General features: G+C 43.4%; 3 protein-coding genes and 1 pseudogene across 3 annotated transcripts; 2 read left to right on the top strand and 2 right to left on the bottom strand.

Moving 5' to 3' along the window:
• The first annotated feature begins 2,508 nt into the window (after positions 1–2,508).
• LOC127774028 (probable inactive receptor kinase At2g26730) lies at positions 2,509–6,970 on the top strand. Its single transcript, XM_052300297.1, has 2 exons — positions 2,509–3,963; positions 5,978–6,970. Exons 1-2 carry the CDS (start codon positions 2,622–2,624, stop codon positions 6,613–6,615), a joined length of 1,980 nt encoding a protein of 659 aa, XP_052156257.1. The 5' UTR covers positions 2,509–2,621; the 3' UTR covers positions 6,616–6,970.
• A 2,023-nt stretch (positions 6,971–8,993) lies between these two features.
• Positions 8,994–10,692, bottom strand: LOC127773184 (bidirectional sugar transporter SWEET5). The gene is made up of 4 exons (XM_052299212.1): positions 10,320–10,692; positions 9,809–10,224; positions 9,571–9,690; positions 8,994–9,347 (listed from the first exon to the last, which is right to left on the bottom strand). Exons 1-4 carry the CDS (start codon positions 10,363–10,365, stop codon positions 9,216–9,218), a joined length of 714 nt encoding a protein of 237 aa, XP_052155172.1. The 5' UTR covers positions 10,366–10,692; the 3' UTR covers positions 8,994–9,215.
• A 1,702-nt stretch (positions 10,693–12,394) lies between these two features.
• On the top strand, positions 12,395–12,942 carry LOC127774312 (uncharacterized; annotated as a pseudogene).
• Positions 12,943–13,460: 518 nt separating this feature from the next.
• On the bottom strand, positions 13,461–20,556 carry LOC127774657 (paired amphipathic helix protein Sin3-like 4). The gene is made up of 16 exons (XM_052300935.1): positions 20,369–20,556; positions 20,135–20,288; positions 19,939–20,040; positions 19,739–19,867; positions 19,345–19,540; positions 17,211–17,365; positions 16,983–17,134; positions 16,760–16,866; positions 16,406–16,666; positions 16,000–16,298; positions 15,417–15,728; positions 14,812–14,882; positions 14,567–14,705; positions 14,299–14,451; positions 13,929–14,029; positions 13,461–13,852 (listed from the first exon to the last, which is right to left on the bottom strand). The coding sequence occupies exons 1-16, from the start codon at positions 20,539–20,541 to the stop codon at positions 13,780–13,782; spliced, it is 2,577 nt and encodes an 858-aa protein (XP_052156895.1). The 5' UTR covers positions 20,542–20,556; the 3' UTR covers positions 13,461–13,779.
• Between the last annotated feature and the right edge of the window lie 407 nt (positions 20,557–20,963).

Raw genomic sequence — 20,963 nt, forward strand, 5'->3', positions numbered from 1 at the left:
GGTGTAATTGCTGAATGGCTGTTAAATTATTGGCGCATTTCATCAAGTAGTAAGTATATATTATATTCCCCTTATGTAAGTATTGCGTCATGTTTGAACATTGTTTAATCGTGCTTTTCCGGTATTTCTGGGCACTGACAGAACCATATGGCGTTGCTTTATATTTCTCTTCTTTTCTTTTCGGACTGAAAGGATATCACTGAGTTTGAAGCCTGATCGTGTCGTGTAATTCTGCACTGTACCTCAATTTGGCGAGTTAATTCTAGTATTGATCATCTGTAAGCTAACGGTTGGGCAAATGAAGAGCAGCACGCACCGTGAAAAATGATGATGCAGCTACATGGTAGTATCTCTTTTGAGCTTCACGCCGTGGAGACTAGTTATAATTCAGCTCCAATGATGCTGCCCCCGCGAGGCACATGGCGAATTCGCCCAACGGCCGGCCAAACAACACCATCGGTAAAATCTTTTTTTAAGAGGCTCGCTAGCTAGCGGCAGCTAACAAAATGATCAACCACAAAGCGAAGCGACTGAAGAAGTCTTCTTAAGTTTCAGTTTCAGGGCGTCCAGTTGCGTGCGTGCTACTGAAACAACCACGAGTTCAGACCACGGTTTACATCACCAGTTTACCACTAAATTTTTTGAGCCCCATCAATATCACGATTTTCGATAAATTTCGATCGGTTTTCGATAAATTTCAACTGAATTTTGATCAAATCTATTGTTTAACCTTTAAAATTCCAATCGAAACTTAATTCCGAGCCGTGTCAAAACATCGAAATTTCACGAAATTCGACCGGTTTTCGTCGGAACTGTGAACCCTGATTCAGACTTGAGAGTTCAGACATCGACACGGCTGGCTACTGAATGATAGTATATAGTAGTAGTACTTACATATCCGTGGCGAATGCGATCGATTGAAAACTGAATTTGAGAGGCCATTATTCAGAGAGAGAAAAAAAGGGTGAGCAGCAGCATTTGCTCCTATCCTAATCGGTCACCATGATTGCCCGATGGAGCGGGCATCATGACATGAGCCGGCTTCAGTACTCCGAAAAGGATATCAGGGTAAAGGACTGATTAAAAAGCGACGACGTACACAAGCATGCATGTCCAAGTAGTAGTAGTATTAGTTTGAACTAGAGAAAGAGCAATCAAAGCGCCGTCGGGGCGGGGCATCGTGTTCGCAGTTGCAAATGTTCAGTGAGATGGGGAGGTATATGATGCATGTCCATTCGATCCATTGCTTGTGATCCACGTACAAATCGAATCCGAGGTGCTCGCAATTCGTTCCTAAGGCCTCTTCAATTCGGATCCTCATGATCGAACGCAATGCGATTCCGAGCGTCGATGGCATGATGATACTTTGCTTCCTCCTTCCGCGCTCCAATTCGCCATATTACTCCCTCCGTCCCATAACATAAGTGATTTTGAGTTTTTATTACAACGTTTGATTATTCGTCTTATTTAATTTTTTATTGTAAATATAAAAAATAAAAAGTTGTGCTTAAAGTACCGTATATGATAAAGTACGTCACAAATAAAATAAATAATAATTTCAAAAAATTTTGAATAAGACGAGTTGTCAAACGTTGGGACGGTTAGCATTTAGCAGTAATTCCTCTCTGTGTCTGTGTCGGCGGCGGCGAGTGGTGACTGCTGAGCCCCTAATCCACTGTAAACTATCACTAGCAAAGGACGCTAATGTCAGTCGATCACACTGTTTGACCAGAAAATAGGAGTACTCAGCTTTCTTTCTGCATGCTCTGTTTCTTCGAGGTGTATGTCAGTCGAAGATTCTTCACTGCTACTGCTCTCGGTTTCTAGTGTACAGTAGCAGAAGTTCCATGCTAAAATTGAAAGTTTGAAGAAATTGGAATGATGCGACAGAAAAATTGAAAGTTTGTATAGGTAGGAAAGTTCGATGTGATGGAAAAGTTGGAAGTTTGAAGAAAAAAAGTTGGAATCTAAACAGTGCCTGGATTATTTGAAACTCTCGAAGGGACGTTCACTTATTGTTTATATCATTGTATGTCACTTAAATAGCTATGAAAAAAATATAAATTAATATGTGATAGATCACATGAACATTTCACAAATATACAAGTTACTCATTCCGTCCCTTAAATATAAGGGATTTTTGTTGGATATGACACATTCTATTACAACGAATGTGGACAATTCAATCAAAATCTCTTGTATTTAGGGACGGAAGGAGTATAATTTAACTTCTACATGTTACAGTGAAAAAAACAAATTTTATTAAAAATATACGTTTAACTAACTTAGTTTAATATGTTTCCTGTTATAACTTACGAAAGTGAATTTTAAGTTACATGGGAAGTGTATAAATGTAAATATATCTTGTTATTTCTTAAAAAAAAATCTTGAGAGTTTAAAATTCCTACTACGTAGAAGTAGACAGCAGTGGAGGCCAGAAAGAGAAGATCTGGGCCGTTTATTTTAGGCGATACGGACGGAAGCAGGACGTGTCCCATCTGGCACGGCACGGTACAATCCTCCAATTCCCATTCCCATTCCCATTCCCAATCCCAAGCATAAATAAAACCAAAACTCCCTCTTCATATTCCCACCCATGACTCCGACTCCGACACTGACCCATGCCCATGGCCGCGCTCCGCCTCCTGCTGCTCGCGCTCGCCGTCGCCTGCTGCGCCGTTGCCGAGCCGCCGCAGCAGGAGCGCTCGGCTCTGCGTGCCTTCCTCGCCGGCACGCCGCACGAGCGGGCGCTCGCCTGGAACGCCTCCACGCCCGCCTGCGCCTGGGTGGGCGTCACCTGCGACGCCGCCAACGCCACCGTCGTCGCGCTCCGCCTCCCCGGCGTCGGCCTCATCGGCCGCGTCCCGCAGGGCACGCTCGGCGCGCTCCGCGGCCTCCGGGTGCTCTCCCTCCGATCCAACCGCCTCTTCGGCGACGTCCCCGGCGACCTCTTCTCCCTCCCCGACCTCCGCTCCCTCTTCCTCCAGGGCAACCTCTTCTCCGGCTCCGTCCCGCCCGACGTCGCCAAGCTCACGGCGCTCCAGCACCTCACGCTCTCGCACAACAACCTCACCGGCGCCATCCCCTTCGCGCTCAACGGCCTCGCCAACCTCCGCTCGCTCCGCCTGGACGGCAACCGCTTCTCCGGCAGCCTCCCGAGCTTGACTCTCCCGCTCCTCGAGGACTTCAACGTCTCCTACAACCAGCTCAACGGCTCCATCCCCGCCTCGCTCGCGCGCTTCCCGCCTGAGTCCTTCGCCGGCAACCTCCAGCTATGCGGAAAGCCCCTGAGCCGCCCATGCGAGCCCTTCTTCCCGTCTCCTGCTGGCGCGCCGACGCCGACGGATGGACGAGGCAGCGGAGGCGGTTCCGTGCCAGTGTCCGAGAAGAAGAAGAAGAAGCTGTCCGGCGCGGCGGTCGCGGCCATTGCCGTGGGCGGCGGGGCGGCAGCACTGCTGGCCCTGGTGCTACTCGTGGTCTGCACCGCGGCCTCCCGGCGCCGCGCGGCGAACGGCGAGGTCGGGAAAACAGCGGCGGCGAGGGGCCTGACGCCGCCGTCGACGGCGTCGGGGGAGCTGGGCGAGCTGACGTCGTCGACGTCGAAGGAGATCGCTCTGGCGGCGGCGGCGGCGACGGCGGAGAGGAGCCGGCTGGTGTTCGTGGGGAAGGGGGCGGCGTACAGCTTCGACCTGGAGGAGCTCCTGCGGGCGTCGGCGGAGGTGCTGGGGAAGGGGAGCGTGGGGACGTCGTACAAGGCGGTGCTGGAGGAGGGCGCCACGGTGGTGGTGAAGCGCCTCAAGGAGGTGGCGGCGTCGCGGCGAGAATTCTCGGCGCACCTCGACTCGCTGGGCAAGGTGGACCACCGCAACCTCCTCCCTGTCCGAGGCTACTACTTCTCCAAGGACGAGAAGCTCCTCGTCTGCGACTACCTCCCCGCCGGCAGCCTCTCCGCCACGCTCCACGGTCAGTCGCTCTAACCACTCCTCCATTCGACCGGAATTCGCGCGGTTTTTGCTTGCAAGTACGCGCCCAACTCCAATCCAACTAAAACGCTAGGAATTGTCGCTGCATATGCATTGCAGTATAGTACGATAAACAGTGTGGGTGTCATGCTGTAAAGCGAAAGCCATTGGGGCACACCTACACACACGACACACTGACTATGAGTACGATACACGCAATGCTAATCTCATCAAGCGAGTGTCGTCTGTGATTTCAATTTCGATCGGAGATGCTGTTGCGATATCAACTACGAACAGGTGAAAACTGTAGCTACTGAATTCGTCGGCCAAGTGCGTGCTAGTACTTCAGAATGCAGTCCAGCAATTGAGCAAAATTATCAAGTACATTTCCACGCATGAAACATTCTCTGTGTTGGCGATTACTGTTTGGAGCTACATATTCAGTTATTACTACTACTTTAACGGTACAGCTACTTTGGTACGGGGTTTTTCTTTAGAATGTTTCATGGCATGGAGGTACGTATGTTTGCTCTAACAAAAGCAACAGTACGGCACATAGTACATATCACTGTAGAGTGTAGGTTAAGCATTGTTTTAGACAACATCGTCGTTTGATTTGCATCAACATCACTGCAAACTTCCTCAGTAGTAAACCTTCAGTCTAATTCAGGAGGTGGTTGGTAGGAGGTGTAAGGTGAATTTTGGGTCAAGCTGTAGATAATTAGTCACAGTGCAATCCAATGATTCGAGATGCTACAACTACGAGTAGTCAGCAAGGGGCATGTACAAGAGATGTGGACTCTAGCTTCTTTCCAGCGGCGCATGGGCTTGAGGTTCCAAACCTAGGAAAGTGATTGAGAGGGTAGCGTTTGCATTTGACCAGCGTTCTTCAGATTCCAAATGGCTTATGTCCAAATCATCCGAAAGGGATTGAAAGATAAATGTAAGGTTCAGTACCCATCTTCTGCTATCCATGATGCCGCCCTGAATTTTAAAATTTTCTGAACGACTGGCCATGCTAGTTTGTTTCTTTCGTTTTTATGCAAGTAGTAGCAAAATTTAATTACTGCTGTTCATCAGTTACCAGAGGGCAACTTTGCTTTATTTTGGGTATCACTCAAATGTCAATTGCCTGTCACAAGCGAAGCATTTAGTACCAAATCCTTAACTCTGAGATTTCTCTGATTGCTTAGTTATTATATTCTTTTTCAATAAGTCAAGGTTTTTTATTAACTGTAAACGTCACATGTTCTGTCATACGCGTATGCTAATTACTACCTACTACAGCTTATCCAGCATGTTGATCTTTCATACAAGCAACGTATGTAGCATGCATAATCTGTGTGTTTTACATCACAATTGTTATATTTAGAAGTCCACGAACACGTACGGCATAGTTTTTTGCTTCTTAATTTCGAAAGAGAATCCATTATTTCTCTAACTTTTTTTTTTGCTGGGCTTTCTCTAACCAATCTCTCATTCTCTCTACCAACTCGACCAACCTGAGTACAGGTTTTGTATTCTGGTTTCAATAATAGAAGATGCTTGCCTTCTTGCTGTCCAGCAGTAGTGCCTACCAAAAAAAATCAGGTTTACTACTCTGTAGTGTATGCACCAATGGAAACAAAATTGGAGGCGCGATTCTGTATCACTAATAATTCAGCCGATAGAGACAGGCTCATGCGATCTTTATCCCGTTTAAGAACTGTCTTTTCATCACTTCACTTGTAAAACTAGCATGTAGAAATAACAGAAATGATAAAAATTTTCATGCAAAACTAATTGTAGCATAATTGTAAATTGTACTTGTTTATGTTCATAATGAAAAGTGTGCGCGTCCGTATTGTGTTAAAACAACACTCCCTTCATCCCACAATATAAGATGCTCACACATTTCAAGATTTCAGATTTAAAACATTTTAACCAACATTTAATACAACATTTAGTTTTACTGTGCATTGCTTTGCTGCTCTGTGTTTTGTGGCTGGAAATGGCTGACAGTGAATTGACCTCAGGGAGCCGGGGCACCGGGAGGAGGACGATGGACTGGGACGCGCGGATGCGCGCCGCGCTGTCGGCCGCGCGCGGCGTGGCGCACTTGCACGCCGCGCACAGCCTCGCCCACGGCAACCTCAAGTCGTCCAACCTCCTGCTCCGCCCGGACCCCGACGCCGCCGCGCTCTCCGACTACTGCCTCCACCAGCTCTTCGCCCCGCTGTCGGCGCGCCCCAACGCCGGCGGGTACCGGGCGCCGGAGCTGGTGGACGCGCGGCGGCCGACGTTCAAGTCCGACGTGTACTCGCTGGGGGTGCTGTTCCTGGAGCTCCTCACCGGCAAGTCACCCGGGAACGCGTCTGTGGACGGCGACGGCGCGGTGGACCTCCCGCGGTGGGTGCAGTCGGTGGTGCGGGAGGAGTGGACCGCGGAGGTGTTCGACGTGGAGCTGGTGCGGCTCGGCGGGAGCGCGGAGGAGGAGATGGTGGCGCTGCTGCAGGTGGCCATGGCGTGCGTCGCCACCGCGCCGGACGCCCGCCCGGACACCGCCGACGTGGTCAAGATGATAGAGGAGATCGGCAGCGGCCACGGGCGGACAACGACGGAGGAGAGCGAGGACCGGTCGAGGGGGACGCCGCCGGCAGGCACGACGCCGTGAACACTCTACTCTCTCTACTGGTGTCGTAATGCAGCAGCACATGACAGGGTAAATTGATGCATGAACAGCTTCGTTCGTTCGTTCGTGGCGAAGTTTTCTCACTCTGTTTTTTTTTTGTCCTCCATTTCTTCAGTTTATAGCCTCTCTTGACTTGATCTAGTAATTCTTCCATTGTTTCGTCGATCAAATGAGTTGTTACTACCTGTTCGTTCCTCTTCAGCCAAGTGTAATTTTTCAGTCCGTATCTACTACCACCATTGTAGCTCTTCGTATATGCATCTTCATTTTGATGCTGTGAAGTATATGTAGGAGTATGACACATGAATAAACAGAAAACCTGTGAAGTTCTGTACCATTTGACAAAGCTGGGCGCTACCTGAATCTGAAGACCCAAGAAAAAGACAAACATGCATTGAGGCTCATGCTGTATCGCAAAAAATTCAGGAAAAAAACAATCCATCTCATCCAGAAAGAAAAAAACGTGCCCTCAGCCTTGTTGACACGAAGTACTAGTAGTACGTACAGTAGGTTGTTTGATTGGAGTCAGCACGTCAGAATGTGGGATGTCATCTTGCTGAAGAATCTTCATTTTTGCAGCTGTGGATGTCCCAGCAGAAGTAACATCGTCAGGTTAGATTTACAGGTGCTCTGCTCCAACCCTCGCTATCCGGGCCAGAAGGGGGAGGCTGCGGCCTGCGGGCGAGTAGGCCGTAGTGAATTGGGCTTTTGTAAGTTGGGCCTTTGCGGTGCGCGCGCGAGTGGGCCGCGGCCTTTTGACTTGTTCCTCCAACTCCAACTCCAACTAAATCGGTGGATCCTTTCGTCGCGCGGGCGCGGCTGCATGCGCGCGCTAATCTTCATCTCCTCGTGAATCACCACTGCAGCTGCAGCTAATAGTAGTAAATTCCATCCATGGCCGTCGCCTACACTAGTGACCACCGGCACCACCACCACCACCACGACGTCGTGGGCAGGCTGAGCAGCCTCGTCGCCTTGTGCGGCCGCGGCCTCTCGCGCGCCAGCCGCCGCCTCCTCCTCCTCGACCGCCGCTGCTACGGTGGCGGGAGGTCCGCGCCGGCCAAGCAGGACGGCGGCGGCGGCGAGGCCATCTGGCAGCGGACGATCCTGATGGGGGAGCGGTGCCAGCCGCTGAACTTCGACGGCGCTGTCCACTACGACAGCTTCGGCCGCCGCATGGCCGCCCCGCGATCCGCCTCCTCCCTCTCCTCCTGCTGCTCCTCCGATAGCCTCGGCGCCGCCACCTCCGAGGCAAGCTACATCACCTCCACCTCCACTTGTGACGATGGCGTACTCTGAATGTATCACCATGCCATGCATCTAGCTCTAGCTTCATGCGTTTAATTGCCTTCAATTAGTATTTTTGTCACCGATGATATATTCCGCATTAGTTGCTTTATACATGTGCATGCACCGTACCCTTCAGTTTAATTAGCCTCCCTCATGCATTCTGTTCAGAATATATGTAGATCTTGCTATGCCCAAATGAATTACTCCTATATTAGTACTTGTCTGTAAATATTGCTCGGATTTATCCTTGAATCATTCTGCATTATATATATGCATTTTCTTTTCTTAATCATTGTCTCATTGTCTGGTCATTGGTCATTGTGTGGTTGGTGCATGCTGTCACCGGCCAGTAGAAGAGATCCTAGAAATTAAGGTGGTCCAATCCAGTTAATGGTTGTTCTAATTACGTGCTCGCAAAAGCCGTCCATCGATCCAACGTGTTGGCGACAAATTAGACATATGGTATACAAATTAAACGTACAAGAGCGAGGCCGCCCCAGCCCATCCAAAGCTTAACAACCTACTCCCTCGATCCGTTTCTAAATATTTAACGTCGTTGATTTTTTTAAAATATGTTTGACCGTTCGTCTTATTAAAAAATTTAAGTAATTACTCCCTCCGTCCCAGTATAGTGGACGTTTTTGACTTTGTACTTTCAACGTTTGACCATTCGTTTTATTTAAAAAATTAGTGCAAATATAAAAAAAGATAAGTCATATGTAAAATACTTTTGATAATAAAGCAATTGACAAACAAAATAAATAATAATTCCAAAATTTTTTGAATAAGACGAATGATCAAAAATTATAAATAAAAACTCAAAAAGACAAGTAATATGGGACGGAGGTAGTATTATTTTTTTTTTATCATTTGATTCATCGTTAAATGTACTATGTGTATGTATATAGTTTTACATATTTTATAAAAGTTTTTGAATAAGACGAACAGTCAAAACATGTGTATCGATCTCATTGCATTTGGGGGCCTTTTGCTCACATATACCTGCCTCTTGCATAGTTGCATATGTACACACACAAAGAAGCTGGCTGCATGCACCGGCGAATTCAGTGGGTCCAAACAGAAGAGCAGCTGCATTGCCTGCATCCATGATCCATATCCATCCAACAGATCGATTATAACCCGTCACAGTTACATGCACGCGCGCGTGGTGCGTGCAGATCCAAGCATGCGTACGTTGTGATACTGCATGTGTGATGTGCATATATGCTGCATGGTTTGTGTTAGCTTCGATCTTGTGGTTCTTTGCATGGCAAGATATATAGCATATGTAGCTACACAGCGGAGGAGTCGCCGTCCTTGGGCAGCTCGAGGGCGCCCTTGTTCTTGGCCGTCGACCCGTCGTAGTAGCAGAAGTAGAGGATCAACTGCGCCGCGCCCAGCAGCGTCCCCATGCCGTTCGGTATCTATTTATTTATTAATTATGATACATTAATATATAGTACTATTAGCTAGAATTACTCTATGATTATAATAACAACTATACTACTTACTGATCCTAGTAATTATTTATGAGATAATTGAAAGCATATATATATATATATATATATATATATATATATATATATATATATATATATATATATATATATATATATATATATATATATGCATGCATAATATGTATACCGTGATGAAGATGTCAAAGCGGATCAACGCGTATATTGTCCAGCATATGCCGTTGATGAAGCTCACCAGCGACAACGTGAAGGGCATGTACTCCACGCTCTTTGTCGCGATCACTTGTTTCTGCATTCATTCCATGTAGTAATTACATCATTTTGCCACACACATATAAATCAAATAATTAATCATCAGATCAGATTCATGCAAAAAATTAATAATCGACAGATATATATACACATACCATGATGGTGAGCGGCGCGGCGTACATGAGGGTGCCGAAGAAGACGCAGAGGGTGCCAACGATGAGCGAGCGCTTGTCGTAGGTGTGGGCGCCGAGGAGCACGCCGGCGGCGACGGCGGCGAGGAAGACGAGCTCCACGGTGAGGACGCCGAGCATCCTGCACCTCTTGGGCTTGGGGGCGTAGGCGAAGTAGATGGCGAGGTAGGCGATCTCGATGAGGAGTCCGGTGCCGTTGATGGTGACGATGAGGATGCTGTTGGGGTGGATGAAGGGTAGGCCGTAGAACACCCACAGCGCGCAGTTGAGGAACGTCGCCAGGTACGGATCCGGCACGAACTCCTCCACGTCCTTCTTCTTCACGATCGTCACGAACGTCGGCAATGGCGACAAGAACAACCCGAACGATATCAAGTTACCTAGTACAATTAATCAATTATTAGTCAATTACTAATGTTCGATCAATATATATATATGAAGCATCTACAAGCAGGTTCAATTCGAGACGACGTACCGATGATTCCGACGACATTGCGGACGGCGTCAGGGTTCATCACCATCTTGCCTGCTCCTCTTTGCTGCTACTTTTCGATATTTTCTCAGGCGAATAGATGGGAGTATGTATTAGTACAGTGGCAGCTAGCGAGAGCGTGTAGCTGATAGCAACTAATCAACCAGCAAGAGATTAATTAACTGTCAGGCCAGCAACTGTAACCTGATCAAATAGTTAACTTAGCAGCTAGCTAGCTAGTGTGCTGCTAAGTTAAAATTGGGGGTTAAATTAAATATATAAAATGCGTGGATTTTATTTCCACTGATTAAAATGGCGGCCTCTGCCCTCCAATTCCTCCCCCCTTAATCTTACGAGAGTCGGAATAATGGAGAGGCAGAGCACGGATTCAGATTGGCCATGGCCGCCCTTATATACACGACCTATGGCTAAAAAAACACATATACAATTAACCTGATTAATTAAAGTGGTGCTAGCTAGCTTGAGGTGCAGACACAATCTAGCTAGTTTTGGCTTAATTACGTGGGGCCAAAAAATGGACAAGCCAGGGTGGAGAGCTTACTGGAGCTCCGAAATGCATGCGCAGCCGTCTGCTCAGTTTTACTCTTTTCCGTCACAAAATAAATTAATTTTGCCATGTCTATAGCATTTTCCAAAATAATCATCCAAAACAGTCTGGATAGTAGACTGTAAAACCAGAAATTGACAAAACCAAGTCTATTACTCGCTCATTACCGCCTCTCTAAGAGGATCTAGGACGCCATAAGCACATGATCGCAACTACATAACAAACCAATAGAGTTGACGAACTGTACAACAATGTAGCAGTGGTGGGTGAAAACCACCTCCGTGCAAAACATGCCAAAGAAAGTACTCAAGTCGATGATTATCCTAGTCTCCTGGGAGTTGTGAAAGGAGATTAACTCTTTTCCCTCTTTCGTTAGGGCCGACTCTAACTCTCAAATGATGTACATATTTGAGGATCTCCTAACTCTATCAATATAAAAGATAATTCTTTTGCCTTCTTTTTCAAACAAATAAATCAAAATAAATATATTTGTACCACTCAAGTTCTCTACCGCTCGTCTCAACTAACTACAACCATTTTACATTTAATTTTTCACTTACTTTCTTTTATCAACCAAACATCAATTTGTACTTACTTTTAATATCCGTATATAGCTTCAAGATACTTATATTTTAAAATGGAGGGAATTGTACTCACAAATTAATAATTATCTGTAGTTTTCATTTGACTGACACGTGGCACGCAATTGGCGTTAGATAGGCATCCGTACCGATCCGATCCGAATTATTAACCGTACACTTGCGGGATTGCAGGAGAGCATGCGATTTGCATGGCAAGTGAAGTGATTGATGATGGTTCGAGGTTTTGCTTGCATTGGCATGCCGATAGCATGAATAACGTTCGATCCATCAAACAATACACCAAGCATTTTGAAAGCACGGGCTTTCTTCTTAGCCGATTCAGCCCAACGCGTTGGTGCGGTTAGTTAGTTTCAGTTGGGCTGATTTCCAAATTCTGATGGGCCGATCGAGTTGGACCCGATGAATAGTAAGTTTACCTCCTGTCCCTCAACTTTTACACCAAGTTTGTTTGACATCCATTATCCTCAATACCAGAAATATTCACCCCTAAATTATACTCCCTCCGTCCCTAAATATTTGGGGCCATTGACTTTTTAAAGCATGTTTGACCGTTCGTATACATAAATGTTTAAAACTTTTGTGAAATATGTAAAACTATACGTATACATAAATGTATATTTAAGAAGAAAAAGAATTAATAATTACTTAAATTTTTTTAAATAAGATGAATGATTAAACATGTTTAAAAGAGTCCACGGGACGGAGGGAGTATACAAAACCGGATAATCTGATTTCGTTGACGTGGCACCCTACCAGCCACATTAGCACGGCCCACCCCCTCTCCCTCTCCCCAGCAGTTGGACTCGGATCGCCGCCTCATAACCGCATCCGACTCATGCGCGCGTTGCAGCGTTATATATGTAGGATGGACGTTACGATCGATGTGATACGTGTATCCAAATAGCGGTAGCGAATTGAAGGAAGATATATCGATCGGTTGAAAGTGATGATGGACGATGTGATGAGCGAGATCCTGCTCCGTCTGCCGTCCAAGTCGGTGGTTCGGTACCGCGCCGTCTGCCGGACTTTGCGGCGGATCACCAGCTGCCCCTACTTCCTGGCCGCCCGAGATGCTGGTGGGATCCTGCGACGGCCTCCTGGTGTTGGAGCAGGACCACGGCCTGTACGGATGCTGATACACTGTAGCATTTGGACGGCTAGTAGAGGAGAGGGATGATGTGATGGTGGTGTGCGAGTCCGCCCATGACAAGAAACTTAATACCCAACATGCTGCTGGCCTTTACCATCTCCGTGACAACAAGTTTTTGGAGCCCGCACTTGATCTTGGGGAATGCTCCCTCTCAGAGTTTCGGTTCAAGGAAAGCCTCGTCCGACATGCCTTCTTCGACTTGCCCCGCTCTCCCGACTTGAAATTCATACCCTTCGATCTCCCCCCCCCCCCCCCCCCCCTCACCAATTTCCCCTTTTCTCCCATATAATTATAGGCCCTATTTAGATCCCCTGGTAAAATTCTACACGCTGTCAGATCGAATGTTTGGACACATGCATGGAGTATTAAATATAGACGAAAAAATAACTAATTACACAGATTGCGTGTAAAATTGCGAGACAAATCTTTTAAGTCTAATTGCACCATGATTTGACAATGTGGTGCTACAGTAAACATTTGCTAATACCGGATTAATTAGGCTTAATAAATTCGTGTCGCGGTTTACAGGCGGATTCATTATTAAACTACGTTTAATACTTTAAATGTGTGTCCGTATATTCAATGTGACACATCAAAACTTGACACCTCTGGATCTAAACACAGCCATATATCATGATGCAACACTGTAAATATATATATATTGATGATGGATGGAATGCCTGGAGATAAGGGATGTGGGGCTCTGTTTTCCTCTGTTTCACAAGCTATATGAAAACTTAGAGGCATCTGCTTTTTATTTTTCTGAGATAATTTATGTGTCACAATACATCACGCCATGTACATTCACTAGATCTATAGGGGGGGGGGGGGGGGGTGTATGTACAGATTTACAAAGTTACAGGGTTTGGAGAACTAGCCCAAAAGGATCAATTTACAGGGCTTTGGCCAAGTCCGCTACCCAGGTTGAGAAGATAGAGAGTTACTACAGGAGAGCGGGAGGTTGCAGAGCTCTCTGCCTAGGCAGAACCTCTCCCTAGGGCTGGTTATGCTGTGTCCTGCTTCTCCATGAAAATTTCTGCTTCCCTCCAGATATCCTCAAATAGCTGTTGTGCCGTGCACATTTTGTGTTGAAAGATCCTTGCAAATCTATAGCCTTCTGCAGGGCTGCATATAACTACATGTTCAATTATGAGCTTGATTCCCTGAGCCAGGCTGAGAAAAACTCGGTGGACCGTTCTCCAAAGCGCGTTTTTTCCTGTAAAAGACATCTATAGTGTCGAAATAGCTGGAACCAATAAGGAATTCTAATCATTCTGTCAAAGGATCCTTACCTTCTCTGAAAATGGTTCTGTTTCATTTTTCCAGTGTCACCATGGGACTCACAGCCTCCTTTTGCTTCCTCACGACCTTGCTTCGGCAACTCAATTGATGGCTGAATTGGAATATCGCAACAAGGGAAAAAAAGACACATGCAACAGTTGTGAATATCTGATAAATTCAGTGAAACGCAGAGGAAATGTATTTCTTTTGCGAGGTGGAAAAAGGGGAAATGCATGACACCAATATTTCACATTTGCACACATGACACATCTCATGGCTAAGCATGCATGACTAAACACGTTCTCAACAACTAGATGAAAGTGGGCGTGTTTAGTAGCTTGCTGCTGGTAGTAGGTAAAGTTTTTAGAGTAGAAGACTTACGCCTCTTGCATTTTGATGATGCAACAGCTCTTTGGACGAGTTTGTTCTTCTTGCCGGCAAAGCTGGGTCTTTCAAAATGTTAAATGTTCTTCTTGACCTCTCTTGCCGCTGAAGGACAGAGCTGTCTTCACGGCTTGGATATATCTTGCAAATCTGAATGAAGAAAAGTGAATTTTAAACAAATGTCTGGAACGAACTAATGAACAAAGTTACCAAGAAAAGCTAAACCGCACTTCCAATTTACCATTGCACAAAGGAATTCAGTTACCTGCTTGATAACACGATCGATAAGCTTATCCAAAGTAAATAGTACGTAGGAGTTGGGCCCAAGAAATTTCAAGCAGTGCTGCTCAAAGTTCCAATTGTCAGTAGACCCATGAATCAGGCTGCAGAGTTTCTCCTTGAAACTACACCATTCAATAAAATAAAAAGTTGTTGTTAAAACACAGATATTCAATGGTGAAATTTGAATAATTCTACTTATAGATAATAGGTGAGAATCTTAGACGTTACTGTGCATATGAATCATGGGTGCTTGCTCCTTCTGAAAGATTCTTAGCTACTAGTAGTCTCTCGTACATAACCTGCCACATAAATTAAAAATAAAATAAGATCATAATGCCAATAATTAGGTATAGAGGCCAATAGTTTGTCCAGAAGAAATATCATACTGCTGTCTATTAGATTAACAATCATGGTGATGCATATTGAGCAAGCCGTCTCTTTCATGTATAACAAAGTAAGAGCATACATAAATACTCCCTCCATTTTTTAATAGATGACGCCGTTGACTTTTTCTCACATGTTTGACCATTCGTCTTATTCAAAAAATTTACGTAATTATTATTTTGTTATGAGTTCTTTTATCACTCATAGTACTTTAAGTGTGATTTATATCTTATACATTTGCATAAAATTTTTGAATAAGACGAATGGTCAAACATGTGAGAAAAAGTCAACGGCGTCATCTATTAAAAAACGGAGGTAGTATTTTTTTGAAAGTAAGAGCATATATATTTGTGTTGAACTATGTAGCTTGCTGTCTTGCTCAGTGCTCACTGGCATATTAAAAGTCGCCAATCCAAACAAAAATATGTAATAGGAACATACTGAAATACCTGGAGAAGCCGGCAGAGCACAGCCAGAGTGCAACAAGATATTCCTCTGTTTGCATCACATTCTTTAGATGTTCTTCCGAAATATTCTGAACTTCCAACCTCTTTGTTGGAGTCATCTCTTGATGATTTATGCTCTTCAGATCCACTCCAATGTCCATAGGTACTATGCATAGAATTATTGGTAGGCAAACATCGAACACGCAACTGTATATTTTCTACATCTGGTATGAACTCACCCTCCTCAACCTCCGCGTCAAAATGATAAAGCGAAGAAGTAGACTCATTGGACTTGGCTCTTAGACTTTCCACTTCCTGAATGGAAAATAAAAATCATGTAGCTTTACTTACATTTATCTTTCAAGTCACCCAAGTTACTTTTTTTTTTCGCCGGGACGGCGAAGAATGCCGACCGATGTATATTAAGGAAAAGGAGAAAACTGTACAAACACCCAAGTTACTTTTACTTGATAAAGATGAGAAAGTAAGTGTTCATCAATTAACTTTCATAACAGAAGCTATTTATGCAAATCCAAAACACGAAATCATCATAATTCTAAGAGTAAAGTGTTGTAAGTACATATACCTTTGAAGAAAAAACAAACTCATTAGTAAGCACAGCAACAGGAATATTATTGAGAAAATCTCTGCTCATCCCACAATGTTCACAAACGTTTCTGCGAGAAACTGTATCCTTCAAGTCTGGCCATTGAAACTTCACAGAAACAAATGCCTTTACTAACTTTGTCCAATTCATCATTGGCTTATCTTCAGTAGTACAACTTCTACTATATGCATAGTTAATGATAACGCCTACGTCCTCATGAATGTGAATATCAGTATGAGATTTGATCTGACTGATTTGTTTGTCTTCTGCCAGCAAAGCTGCAAGAGAGATACTGAAATGAGTAAGAACGAACTAATAAAATGGTAAAATTTCCATGAATTATAACGCAGAACCTAGCTTCAGCAGTACGTAATAGTAAAAGTACCTTTTGGGCTCATCCTTTTCATGTCTAGTTGTTTGAAGGAGGGACTACAATGATCAAGTGATCTATAGTAATTATTGGCAACAGTATCTGAGCACATTTTATTCAAGGATAATCGTGCCTCGGAGAAATCTCCTATCTTCTGATTTAGACGAGAAAGTATAACAGCAAGAGCAGAACTGGTGTTCTCAGATTCTGACAAAGCATCAAGCATGTCAATGCCAGAATCATCATATAGCTGTTCAATGCACCTCTTATGTAGAGCTGCACATGTAAAAACAAGGAAAAAATGTAACACTCAGCTAACCACTCGAAAAGTTTTGGCTCCGAAAAATTTACATAGTACAGTATACTTACGAGTTAGGTGTTCTTGAATTTTCACATTGCTGCCAAACCGATATTGAAGATCCTCAATAAAGTCAGCAGTTGCTCTAAACCTCTGCAATAGCATGTCACTCTCAAACCTAAAAAGTAGTACATAACATTCATTGATTATCAGTGACCAGGCAATTTTTTGCTGATAGCTGAAAGAATGAAAACAGTGCTGAAGCATCTGAAAAACTAACATCTGTGTACTTACAAGTCATCTTCACACTTAAACATGTTTTCTTCATATTGATTTTTAGTTCTGAACTTATAGCAATCCTCACGTCCAGATGTAACAGAAACCAAAGAATCATTTAAAATAGACCTTCCAAGTTCAGTTTGGTAGCTTGACTGGAGAGTCACACACTGAGATCAAGAAAGAGAATGTTAGAACAGATGCCAATGATTTACATGGAAAACTTGTGCGTTTGTAGGAATTTACATTCTTTGGTAGCAGGCAATAGCTAGGAGTGCAATGCTTGCAATTACTAGGATCCACTTTTAGGGGTAATTCGTTTTCTCGTGAGGTACTCCACTGAAGCAAAGGTTCAGTCTTGTGTTCCTCATCATCTTCTGCATGAGGTGATTTGTCATCACCTATCATAAATGATTAAACATAACTTCAACACAAGGGGTTCAATTAAATATATACAAAATACAAAAACAAGTAAGTGGCTAGCCACACAAAATGATACTGCATTTGTCTGTTGTTACATTGTATCATGTGCACATCAATAGAAAGAAACTAGATAATATAAAAACCAACACACCTAACTGTTGGAAAACAGTTGTACTCAGAAGTCGGAACATCATGTTGTACAACATTTGAATTGAATGGTTCACAATAGCGGTCCTCATAGTTTCTTTTTAGGATAATTTAGGAAGCACGAAAGGGTTTAAGAACCAATATATTCAACTTTTAACCTTTTCATTTAAAAAATTCTAAGGTGCATTCCTCCTAGAGACTGTAAATTGTAATTTATTATCTAGTAACTTGCCTCCACGTTCGCTCTCACGGCCTAGAAATTATCATATTAATCGGAGAAAAAGAAAAACAGAGTCCATATAGAAATACAATTTAGAGATAGCTGAAATTCGGAATTAAAAAATAAAGAATATTGGAAGAGAAGACAACAGTCCATGCCGGTATACAATTTAGAACTAATAAAAATTCGGAATTAAAAAAAAGTAAATTAAAATTAGGTTAGAGTCCATATAGAAATACAATTTAGAAATAATTAAAAGTCGGAATTAAAAAAGAATATTGAAAGAAGAGTATATAGTCCATATAGAAATATAATTTAGAAATAAATATAATTTAGAAATAACTGAAATGAAGAATTAAAAAATAAAGAATATTAGAATAAGATTATAGAGTCCATATAGGAATTTATAATTAACTAAAATTCGGAATAATAATAATAATAAAATTAAAAGTAGAGTTTAAAGTCCATATAGAAATACAATTTACAAAAAACTAAAATTCATAATTAAAAAATATGGGAAGAAGAGTCTAGAGTCCATATAGGAATACAATTTAGAAGCAACTGAAATTCGAAATTAAAAAATAAAGAATATTAAAAGATGAGTCTAGAGTCCACATAGAAATACAATTAGAAATAATAAAATTCAGAATTAAAAATAAATAATATTGGAAGAAGAGCCTAGAGTCTATATATATACTCCTTCCGTTTCACAATGTAAGTCATTCTAGCATTTCCCACCTTTATATTGATGTTAACGAATCTAGATAGATATATATGTCTAGATTCATTAACATCAATATGAATGAGGGAAATGCTAGAATGACTTACATTGTGAAATGGAGGAAGTACAATTTACAAATAATGAAAATTCGGAATTAAAAAATAAGGAATAATATTGGAAGACGAATCTAGAGTCTATATGGGAATACAATTTAGAAATAACTAAAATTTGATATTAAAAATAATTAATAACTATCACGTATATACAATACAATATGAATGTACTGTTACACATTGGTAGTTTGGTTAGTACAAAATTTAAATTTATGTTGTCATTTTAATAATAAATTGAGAATATATTTATACTATTATATGAGAGAAAATACAATGATGCTAGCCGCGTAATCTGCGCGGGCCACCATGCTGGTTTCATATATGAAAATAAGCTCTGGCAAATGTAGCACTCAATTGCTGAGAAATTTGATAGTGACACTCCACGATGTGGGCTTCGATTATTTGACAACCTGGCACACTTCTATTCCCACAAATGGTCACACATGTCATCTCACAAGAGTCAATTAAAGCAAATTGGCGACGAAGAAAGTGTCAAATTATCAAATTTCTCTCAATTGCTAGGGCATACTTCGAAATAACATATGATACCATGAAATAGGTGAATGAAAAGATGCGCAGATCATTTGTGCATTCTCTAGCAAAAAGGAAAACAGTTGGGCATGTATGACTGTTATTAAGAAAGGGTTCATTATTTGTGTCTAACTTCATTATTTCCTGAGAAGGATGTTAAAGCAAAGCACCTAGGGCTCGCCTGTATTTGGAGAATAAACAAATTAAGAGAAAACTTTCACACACCTTCCTTTCTAGGATTTTCAATCAGGCCAGTGGTTCTCTTAGTTTGTTTATGCCTCAAACTATAACCTCTGCCTTCATGGTTTTGGTTTTGGTCCTGAGTATACTTCAATGGAGTCGCTTGGTTTCTTCCATTGGTTGCTTTTACTCGGAGACCATCCAATTTATTCATAGCATCTAGAGTAAAACTCACAAACGTCTGCAAAGGAAATTTGATAAACTGATGATGGCACATGCGCTCAGAATAGAAAATTTTACTGAAAGCAGTGAGCTAGTGATACTGAGTTCAATAAATTATTTATAAAATAATTGTTCACCAACATGTTATAAGATATACGAGGAATGATCATTAGCAGTTAGGCCTTAGCATATGTTATGCGAAGCATGTAATGTATACCTCGCTGACTCGACTACTCTTTGGACTTGTGCAAGATTTCTCATTTGGCAGATGAGCCCTTAGGTGGTGAGGCACAAAAATTTTGAACTCTTCTAAGAACTCGGGATAGTTACCTATGATTCTCTCAACCTGCAAGTAAATCATTGTGAAATCAGGGCCTTTGCAATTATTTTGTCAAGCCATTATTGAAGAATGAACACCTTTTCGAGAACTTCTTCGCTGGTCTTGATTTCGTTCTTATAATATTTAGCAAGAACGTTCAGCAAAGCATGGAAATCTTCGCGGCTGATATCAGGACATGCCTGCAGGTATAAGGTCAAGTTAACAACAATTGGTACCAAACGAGCACCCACACCACACAAGGAGGGAGCAAGCAAAGCGGGTTTCTTTGGGCACCTTCACTCTCTCAACGAAATTGTGTGCCTTGCTACGCATCTTTGCTCTGCAAGGGCTATATCCTTGGATGAAGTGCTCGAAGACCTGTATGGCTTCAGGTTGGCCGTCCAATATCTCGAGAATAATTTCTTTGCATTTTTCAATCGACATGTTCCTGAATTCAGGATCAGGATTCTTTATCATCAGTCATCAAAACTCACAGCCGAGTAGACGAGAGGATATAGTGATTGATACCTCTGCCTCCTTATCTTGATCATAGATCGGACGAAATGGCTGTATACGTCGTCAGGAAGCTCTGCCTTGACAAGTACCAAAAATTCCATCGTCTCGACTCTGTAGGGATCCCTCTCCGTCCTCGCCCTTTTGGATGGAACGCCATCGCCAGGATCACCGGGAGAAGAATCCATTCTATTTCTCCTAATTATTTAGGCGAACACCTGCACAAGAGCAGACAGATGCAACAAATCAGCAAAGACCTGCACGAGAACAGACGAATCTACAGTGACGGCCTCGTCTAGGCAACCAAAATCTACCGCCGCTCCGGTTATCCCCTCGCAAAAAAACCGAAAAAGGAATTCGATTCAACCAAGTCATCAATCCGCCGTAAGGGCTGACGAAACCGAGGCGATTAGGCGGAGTACTCTCGTGATCTCGGCGCCTTGATTCGCGCACGCGAGTGGAGGGACTGACCTCAAGTATGCCGGCGGCGGCGGACGCCTGGAGGAAGGAGGCGAGCGACGAGGGCACCGAGACTCCACACCTTCCGGAACCTTCTAGAACCCCCGCGGCGCGGCCGCGCGGGCGAGGGAAAGAAGAGAGAGAGCGCGAG

The sequence above is a fragment of the Oryza glaberrima genome, chromosome 5 (assembly GCF_000147395.1).
Source record: "Oryza glaberrima chromosome 5, OglaRS2, whole genome shotgun sequence".
Taxonomy (NCBI): Eukaryota; Viridiplantae; Streptophyta; class Magnoliopsida; order Poales; family Poaceae; genus Oryza; species Oryza glaberrima.

Excerpts from the sequence above, each read along its gene's own strand:
- LOC127774028 (XM_052300297.1), top strand. The coding sequence starts at position 2,622 with ATGCCCATGGCCGCGCTCCGCCTCCTGCTGCTCGCGCTCGCCGTCGCC. Across the intron at positions 3,964-5,977 it reads CCTCTCCGCCACGCTCCACG|GGAGCCGGGGCACCGGGAGG; the intron begins GTCAGTCGCTCT and ends AATTGACCTCAG.
- LOC127773184 (XM_052299212.1), bottom strand. The coding sequence starts at position 10,365 with ATGGTGATGAACCCTGACGCCGTCCGCAATGTCGTCGGAATCATCG. Across the intron at positions 10,225-10,319 it reads CAATGTCGTCGGAATCATCG|GTAACTTGATATCGTTCGGG; the intron begins GTACGTCGTCTC and ends TAATTGTACTAG. Across the intron at positions 9,348-9,570 it reads GCTTTGACATCTTCATCACG|ATACCGAACGGCATGGGGAC; the intron begins GTATACATATTA and ends ATAAATAAATAG.
- LOC127774657 (XM_052300935.1), bottom strand. The coding sequence starts at position 20,541 with ATGGATTCTTCTCCCGGTGATCCTGGCGATGGCGTTCCATCCAAAAGG. Across the intron at positions 15,729-15,999 it reads AGTTTGTTTTTTCTTCAAAG|GAAGTGGAAAGTCTAAGAGC; the intron begins GTATATGTACTT and ends TTTTCCATTCAG. Across the intron at positions 13,853-13,928 it reads CAGAACCATTTTCAGAGAAG|GAAAAAACGCGCTTTGGAGA; the intron begins GTAAGGATCCTT and ends TGTCTTTTACAG.